Source organism: Nasonia vitripennis, chromosome 5, assembly GCF_009193385.2.
Source record: "Nasonia vitripennis strain AsymCx chromosome 5, Nvit_psr_1.1, whole genome shotgun sequence".
Classification (NCBI taxonomy): Eukaryota; Metazoa; Arthropoda; class Insecta; order Hymenoptera; family Pteromalidae; genus Nasonia; species Nasonia vitripennis.
The window spans coordinates 7,784,579-7,793,367 of NC_045761.1; the positions used below are offsets into that span (position 1 = coordinate 7,784,579).

Consider the following 8,789-nt stretch of genomic DNA (forward strand, 5'->3'; position numbering starts at 1 on the left):
TTTTAATTAATTTAATTCTAATTCGAAGAATGCTGCGTTTAATTTTTTTTTATCTATTAGCTGATGTTCTGTTTTCACACTATAGGAAATAGCTGGTCATATAGAATTCATATAGTTATTATATCGAATGCATGTATAAAATTATCTTAACCGAATTTAATAAAAGAAATGCAAGTGTGCTATAATTGTTTAAACGATAGCATGAAATATAGAAAAATAAAAAAATTGTAGCCTACAGTTGATGAAATAATTTCTCATAATTATGTCGACAGTGTGTGGTTAAATTAATTATAAGACTTTTCTTATATTTTTGTACTTGACATTGTAAATATTTTTATTAAAGATGTAACTGTACTAAGTGTAGTTTTATGAGAAATGAGTATTTACATGTACAATAAACTTTACAAAGTGTGCTTATAAGACTTACTTCATGGCATATAAATGATTAGTTCTAAATATCATAAGACAATGACAACTGAATTGACAAGTTAAAGTAACATTCCAGACTTTAAATTGTTCATGCTCATTATTTTGTTATAACAAAAATCAATGAAACTTATTTAATATTATAAAAAATAACTACGTCTCAGAACTGTATACTTTAACATTCACAAAAGTATAATTCCACAAATACACTTGTACTAAATAAACACTTTCATCAATACACTTATAATGACCAAGAAAAGTAAGTATAAAATTGGTAATTTTCATGGGATTTTTGAGGTCACAAAGCCTTGACTTTAAGTTGCTTCATTCTTGGAGCTCGTTTTTTAGCAAGTCTGCGTTGCTCTTTTTCTTCCCATTTTCTTTGCTTATCTGGATCCTCTTCTTGAAGAATGCGCTCTTTTTCTACTCTACGTTTTTCTTCGCGTCGTGCAGCTGCTGCTTCAGCACGTGCCGCATGTGTAGTCTTTAAGAATGCTTCTTCTACTTTTTGCCGATTTTTATCAGTCTTACTTTTACCCTAAAAAAGATTGAAATTATAGAATAATTTTTTTTTTAATTTCGATGTTTGTATTTTAAAAGAAAATCAATTACCTCCTTTGAAAGTTTGAATCGACGTATCTTATCCAGCAAGTAAAACGTTAATTGCAGTAAGGGTCTAATTTTTTCTTGGCTTTCAGCATTGTTTATACGACCTTTTATACTGATGTTCAACCCAACTAACAATACTCTTTTCACTTCTGGCATAGTTAGCTGAGTTGTATCTCTGAAAAAAATATATATCAGTTAATAAAATTAAATAAAGTATCAAATGGATTATAAGGTAAGTTAGAAGCTTGAAATTCTTACTCTTGTTGCTTTGGTCCACTGTATTGATCACTTATATGAATGTAATCAATGTACTGTCCATACTTGTTAAATGCCTGAAGAACTCTTGTATCCAAAATAGCTGATGTTGCCTCCGAAATTTCAGACATAACGAAAAATCCTGATGGTAAATTAAATTTTTCTCCAGGTCGTTTCTCAGGACAATAGACACTAATATCTGCCATATCTTTGGATATATGCAGAGCAGTTTTTTTGGCAGCTATGGCTAAAACAAAGTTATCAGTTTCGTCTTTGGACATTTCGATTCTCAGATGAGCTTGGTCATTTTGTGGACGTACTATCTGTGATAGTACAGCTACCAAATCTTGTCGCTTGATTAGCTTTAATTCAATCAACAATGAATCGCACCCTACTCGTCCAGAACAGTATATGCTATACTGTGATTCGCTTTCTTTGATAGGTCCATTGAGTATGCCTTCGTCACTAGATTTTCCAGTATCTCCAACCAGAGAGAAATTCTCAGACAGTATTCCTTGATGGTCATTGTAAAATGTTTCTGCAATGCGAGAGTTCTTAGATTTGCCTGCAATGTAATTGAAGAAGTAAACCAATAAGCCAGCAATCATCAGTATCTCTAAATAAAAGCTGTCCCATCTTGCACGCAGATGCAATGGAACTTTTGTGATTGTTAATGTTGATGGCTCGTCAATTTTGGCATCAGAGTTTCCATTTGGTGCATCCAATCCCTCGAATTCCTCTTCATCTTGGAAGTGATCAAACTCATTATCTACGTCTTCGACAGAAACATCATCTTCTTCATAGCTAGTTTCTTTTTCTACTTCTTCAAATTGAGAAGATGGCCGATCGGCAACTGGAACAGCTCCACCAGCTGCTTTTTCCTCCTCAAAGTCTTCGAATTCCGCAAATTCATTATCTTCTAAGGGTTCTTCGTGAAAGTGAGCAGTTACCCATATATTAGTTGTGACCAATATAATATGAAGTATCACTAGCCACAGCCTCATTTTATCTGCAACAAATAAACAAATGAAACATAATTAGATATTTCCTTGATACATTCTTATCAAATAACTACAGCATTACAATAATAATTTCAAAGAGTAAGATAATTTTTTAATTTCTCTCTTGCTTGATTCTGCGTACAAGAAACTTGAATTATATAAATTCAAGTGTATTAATTACATAAATACAATACGTAAATAAGGCATCAACACTGCCTTATTTACACATTAATCATACACTTAAACTATTTTTCAGGCTCAACTGTAAACTAACGCGAAGTTACGTTAACAAATTTTCTCAAGAAAAATCGTACTTCATTTGCATAAAATCAGTACAAGGCGGACAAAAAACGCTTCTACTCGAACTTTCTCAGTTTTACTGACTTAAACAAGAGCTATAAGAACCATAAACCGGAGACAATTAAAAATAGAATGCCTACCTAAAAATACTAAGAATAAAACAATTGAACGGCAAATTTACATGGGGCGTTTATAAAAAATTGAAGGCTACAAACAGTCAGGTCAGCAGACCAAGAGTCAGCTCATCAGCACTGTACTAGATTACTATAGTGACTTGCAATATCTGAAGTTAGGAACGCAAGGAGAGCTTTGTCGAACTGCTACGTAGACGATTCGCTTCGATCAATTAAATGTGAACTTAGCCGCGTGTTATTTGAATCAGCTGGCGCGTAAGCACCACCACATACTATATATATATATATATATATATATATACCGAAGGATACAGATCGCGTGTAACGTTTGAGATTAATTCTTGTTAAATTACATTAAGTAGTCACTCGACTGCACATTGCAAAATTAGGTTACACAAGAATCGTTACGATCTTTTTTAATTTTTCTGACTCGCAGAGCTCGCACTATATCTACACTCCAGAATAACGTGAGTCAGCACGGCTATACTTCCGAAGTGGGAGCTCCGTTTTGCGGCCCTTTAAATTACGCCACTGCTGCAAGACAAAAGGACGAAAAAGAAACGATAAGACATTGTCGATGCAAAAACCGTAGGCGTTCGCGCAGCATCGCATCGCGCAGCCTGCGCAGGTTCCGTTAGTCTCAACGAATATACGTAAGTACGTATGTGCATATTCCTTGCTGCTGAAACACCGTTGCTTGCCAGTGAGTATACTGCAATATAACGAGCGCCAGCAACGAAAACCTACCGTTATTAAATTTTGAAGGTGTCTCATTGATCGCGCTGCGTCAACGCTTGTGTGTTATTTAGAAACCAAAGAAGCTGACCAGTTCCTCAAAGGCCTGCGGTCGTCATGAAGTCTCGAGAATCAATATTAGGACGTGCGGCGAGGGGTGCGTGCCAATAGTTTAGCAGAAGACGTCTGCTGGAGCCGCAGCTAAACAAAAGGATCAATACCTGGCCGTCGACAGTTTCAAATTTTCTCTCGCGGAGCAGCAGACCGCGGAGAGATAGTTTCACGTTTCCTAGCAACTCTTTGTATTATAGCGCACTACATTGCGTATGTGACACCCTACATTTATCCCACATTAATTTTCAGTTTATATTTTAATATTCTTGGCATGTATTTATTGGTATAATCGGTTTTAGATACAGCTGAAAAACCATGGAGAAATCGGAGAGTCAACCCAAATCAGTTAAAAAGAAAAGCAGCAAGTCAACGGCGAGTGCAGATGTTGCAACGCAATGCGTCCAAGTTGTAGTACGATGTCGTCCTATGGATGAAAAAGAAACTGCTAGGAACTGTACACGCGTAGTGGAAATGATTCCTTCTAGAGGAGCCGTTGAAATCCGTAATCCTAAGGAAGATCCAAGCAAGGACACTGTCAAAGTATTTTCATTCGATTCGGTGTATGACTGGAACAGTTCTCAACAAGACATTTACGAAGAGACAGTGAGACCATTAGTATCTTCTGTGCTCGATGGATTTAATGGCACAATATTTGCCTATGGACAAACTGGAACTGGAAAGACTTACACAATGGAGGGCTATGGAACTGATGACTCTAAACGAGGCATTATTCCACGATCCTTTGAGCAGATCTTCACTCATATAAGCAGGTCAAAAAATATTCAGTACCTTGTGAGAGCTAGTTATTTGGAAATCTATCAAGAGGAAATCAGAGATTTATTGCACCAAGATCAAAGTCTGCGCTTTGAATTGAAAGAGAAGCCAGATACAGGAGTTTTTGTTAAGGATCTGTCAAATTCTGTTTGCAAAAGTGCAGCAGAAATTCAACAGCTAATGACTACTGGTAATCAAAATCGAACTGTAGGAGCTACCAATATGAATGAGCACAGCTCACGATCGCATGCAATATTTATTATCACTATAGAGATGGGTGACAGTTGTGGAATCAGAGTAGGTCGCTTGAATCTGGTTGATTTAGCAGGAAGTGAAAGGCAAAGCAAAACTGGATCTACAGGTGAAAGATTGAAGGAAGCCAGTAAAATCAATCTTAGTTTATCAGCTCTTGGAAATGTCATTTCTGCATTAGTTGATGGTAAAACTTCACATGTGCCCTACAGAGATTCTAAATTAACAAGGCTGCTGCAAGATTCTTTGGGTGGCAATTCCAAAACAATAATGGTAGCAAATATTGGTCCTGCGAGCTACAATTATGATGAAACCCTCACTACATTAAGGTATGCTAATCGAGCCAAAAACATAAAAAATAAGCCTAGAATCAATGAAGATCCAAAAGATGCTTTACTCAGACAATATCAGGAAGAAATTCTTAGACTAAAAGAAAAATTAGCTCTGAAAGGTCCATCATCACAGCGAAAGAAACGAAGATCCAAGAAGAAGAAAGATGATGAAAATGAGGAATCCGAATCTGATACTGAAAATAGCCATGATGACAATGCGAAGATTTCAGAAAAAGAGAAAAAATTAATAGCAGAACAATTGAAAGCAGAAAAACAGGAGGCTGAAAATCTAGTACAAAGGATAAAAGAATTAGAAAGTAAAATGCTCTGTGGAGGGAAAAATATTATTGATCACACTAATGAGCAGCAAAAAGCATTGGAACAGAGAGCCACGGAAATTGCTGAGCGCAAAAAGCGCGAAGTGGAAATGCAGCAGAAACTTGAAGACCAAGAACTTACCACATTAGGAGTACGCGAAACCTTTACTACTTTGCAACAAGAAGTTGATGTTAAATCCAGAAAACTTAGAAAATATTATGCTAAACTGCAAGTTTTAAAGCAGGATTTGGATGATGTTACAAACGAATACAACCGCGATAGAAGAGAATTAGAGCAAACTCAACATGAATTAATGAAGGAACTTAAGCTAAAATATCTAATCATAGACAATTTTATACCAGTTGAAGAAAAACACAAAATTCTTTCTAGAGTAAGGTTCGATGAGGATGAGGATTGTTGGGTGGTGAAGGAGCCAGAACCATCCAGTGTTGAAAACATTAAACGTCCAGTATCAGTTCCTGGTTTACGAAGGCCGATAACTGAGCACGCACGAACTGCTCTTGCCATGGGGAGAGGACATCGGTATGCTGGCGAAAATATTTTAAATCTTGAATTTGACATGCCTGCCCGGACGACGTTAGATTATCAGAAACCTGTGATTGCGCCGACTATTCAAGCTGTCTTAGAAAAGGCCTTATGCGATGAAGGAGATATTGACGTAGATGCATCTAATGCAAACTTCAAATCTAGATCACGAATTCAATCTGCACGAGCACGACCAAAGAGCGTTGGTAAAATTCCTCAAATACCAGCGCCGATATATCCGAAAACCAGAGGCTTAGTTCCAAAATAAATTTTTGCACCTCTATATTTTATTATTTATTTGCAGAGGAACAAATTACTGTAAATATGTATTATGCTTGAATTAGAAATTGCGCAATTGTAATTTCTTGAGACTTTAAAAATGTATAGATCTTTAATTTTGCCATTTATAATTGAAGTATGTGATCAACTTTTACGTTACATAATTTATTTTTTATCTATTTTGTTACAAAAAGACTTATATTTTTGCCATAGCAATATTTAAAGTTATCATTTTTCATATATGAATATTACTTTACTGTAGCAGTATTAAGGGCTCTAAATAAAAATATTTACACTATTCGATTAATTGTTTTTGTGTTTGACTGAATATGTATTTTATAGATTTTTTATTTTTGTTTTTGTATTCGAAAATTAATTGTACCAGAATATTTATACTCCATAATATATGATTAGTATATATGATGAAATGTATACTGTAACAATTTTGATAAAAATGAGCAGTAGAACAGATTCTTCATTTAGCATCAACGAAATAATTAAATAATTCTTGAGTTTCTAGTCAATTTGGATGTTTTATCTGATGTGTATTACTTAATTTTAAAACCAAAATATGAATAAAATGCATCATAAGAATACAAAACGTTCAATTTCAATACCTAAAACCTACCTTGCACCAATGGCCGACATATTGTCCAAGCATATATACATTTTACTTGATGGATAATGAATGAAAATCTTTTATCTAATCACCATGCACAAGTTACCATGTTTTATTCTGCCAATTATAATTATACATTTGATTTTTTTTACTGAGCATTCACTAATTTATATAATACATTTAGATAGACTTTTAGAAATGATTCACTTTTTATTGAAAACAATTTACGAATTAAAAAATATTTATTCTAAAAATCTAATCAATAATTGTTTATAATAGTATGTAGAAAACTACACTTTTCCATAGTAAGTTCAATCTGTATGGCATCATCAGGAAAAATATACAGAGGATTTAAAAAGGTATATATATTTATAGGAATGGGCTCATATTGGGATTGATTAAATTTGCTCCAGTATTTTAATGACATATTGTTTATTCAATTTCATTATTTCTTTTCTTACAAAAAGATTATTTTGTCAATCGTTAATTACAAAAAAGGATTATTCCTTTATATAGTTTGTACATACAGCCTTTATTGTGTTTCATGTACAGTTACAAATACTTTAACGTAACGGAAAAAATTGAAATAAAAGCCGAAAAAGTAGCGATTCAATACGTTTTAAAGCAGCAAGTTTTTTTAGAATGATAGTACAATGAACATTTTCTTTAGGCTTATCTGTGATCCGAAGCTTTTCAAAATATACTCCATTTGTCTATGTAAAATTATAACACTTGCTTATATTTATATAGCAAAACGATGCTCAATAGGTATCAGTAAAGATAATACAATGTTATTTTTGATTGTCAATAATGGAGGATCAAACTAAATTCATTGTATGCAAGTGAAAATGCTTAAATTTTTTTCAATAAATTTTGATGTTAATAATTTTTTATTTTTTGAATCAATCAACTAGTTATGATGACTGAACGATTTGCTAAATATAGATACTGTAAAATGGCATTCAGGAAAAAAATAAGCATATTTAAAGCAGTGTATTCAATTATTCATAAACTGGTAAATGTTAATATATTGCAGCTCGTTTTTTTTTCATTAACGAGACTGCGATCAAGATCCGGTAAACTATTGTTATACTTTCCAAGTTGAATCTTCTTTGTGAGTTAAGATTGAAGTTATGAATATCTCAAATATACTTACCAGAACAAAGGCATTAATAAAACTTAAATGAATATTCATTGACGTCACAAGTTCTTGAAAAAAAAAATGCTTCTTAGTAGACACATAATCATGCGATTTATCACAGAAATACTTATATATGGTAAAAGGATGGAATACCATAAAACCGATGGCAAGTTGCTATTAGTTTACAATTTAAAAATCATTCGTTATACTTGTCGATCTTTATACGCAAACGTATTCGAGCAAAATTTTTTACAATTTAAAAGTTATTAAATTTTCTTTACTCAATTAATCAAAGAATGATGTTCGTTTTATAATAAAATATCATTAACTGCATATGCACAAAAATAAGAAGTTTGAGATCATACATAAGTAAATTTTAAAAACATGTGCAAAGATTTACAATTTACTCTATGAACTCCAATGGGTTAGTTTTATATCAATATATTTTGTGTATAATTTTACAAATGACGGAATATAAACTAACTACAAAATTGTATACAATGTTTTAATAGGAAAACGCCGGAACAGAAAGTTACTTATTTTGAACATTTCACAATTTCTTCACAAATATAGTTAAAGTAGGTTTACCTTAAAAATGGTTTTCACTGTTTGATGGCCAGCACATGTCTTCTTCTAAGTAATAATTGATTTTATGAAAATGATATAAACGATATATTGCCTATCAACACTAGAGCAGTTTTTTAGTTATAAATCTATAATTTATCCTTAAGTGAGATTTTTATTGAAAACCTTATTTACTGATTTACCTATCATGGTTTTAGCTTATATTTTTGTACATACATGTATCTAATGATACCTGCTCTAATGTAAATAGATCATACAAACTTCTATTAAATAAAAACAACTTAAACAAAAACGAAACAATAATCGCCAAATAAACTTAAAAAATGTATTTTTAATAATCATATTTTGTACAAAAGATTATATATGTCA

The 8,789-nt window shown here is 32.8% G+C and overlaps 2 protein-coding genes across 8 annotated transcripts; one reads left to right on the forward strand and one right to left on the reverse strand.

The window, feature by feature from the left end:
* Positions 1-297: 297 nt before the first annotated feature.
* LOC100120546 (coiled-coil domain-containing protein 47) lies at positions 298-3,644 on the reverse strand. Of its 5 annotated transcripts, none has more exons than XM_032600105.1 (4): positions 3,473-3,644; positions 1,294-2,299; positions 1,039-1,210; positions 298-964 (listed from the first exon to the last, which is right to left on the reverse strand). In XM_032600105.1, exons 2-4 carry the CDS (start codon positions 2,292-2,294, stop codon positions 725-727), a joined length of 1,413 nt encoding a protein of 470 aa, XP_032455996.1. In that variant the 5' UTR covers positions 2,295-2,299; positions 3,473-3,644; the 3' UTR covers positions 298-724. The 5 variants fall into 5 exon arrangements, with proteins under 5 accessions (XP_032455996.1, XP_008216922.1, XP_008216921.1 ...); XM_008218700.4 differs by lacking the exon at positions 3,473-3,644 and adding an exon at positions 2,807-3,331; XM_008218699.4 differs by lacking the exon at positions 3,473-3,644 and adding an exon at positions 2,773-2,903.
* On the forward strand, positions 2,921-6,671 carry LOC100120517 (kinesin 2A). 3 transcript variants are annotated; one of them, XM_016989442.3, is made up of 3 exons: positions 2,921-3,378; positions 3,535-3,784; positions 3,874-6,671. In XM_016989442.3, exon 3 carries the CDS (start codon positions 3,890-3,892, stop codon positions 6,062-6,064), a length of 2,175 nt encoding a protein of 724 aa, XP_016844931.1. In that variant the 5' UTR covers positions 2,921-3,378; positions 3,535-3,784; positions 3,874-3,889; the 3' UTR covers positions 6,065-6,671. The 3 variants fall into 3 exon arrangements, with proteins under 3 accessions (XP_016844931.1, XP_016844929.1, XP_016844932.1); XM_016989440.3 differs by having other exon boundaries at positions 3,315-3,428; positions 3,874-6,669; XM_016989443.3 differs by having other exon boundaries at positions 3,315-3,428; positions 3,880-6,669.
* Positions 6,672-8,789: the final 2,118 nt, after the last annotated feature.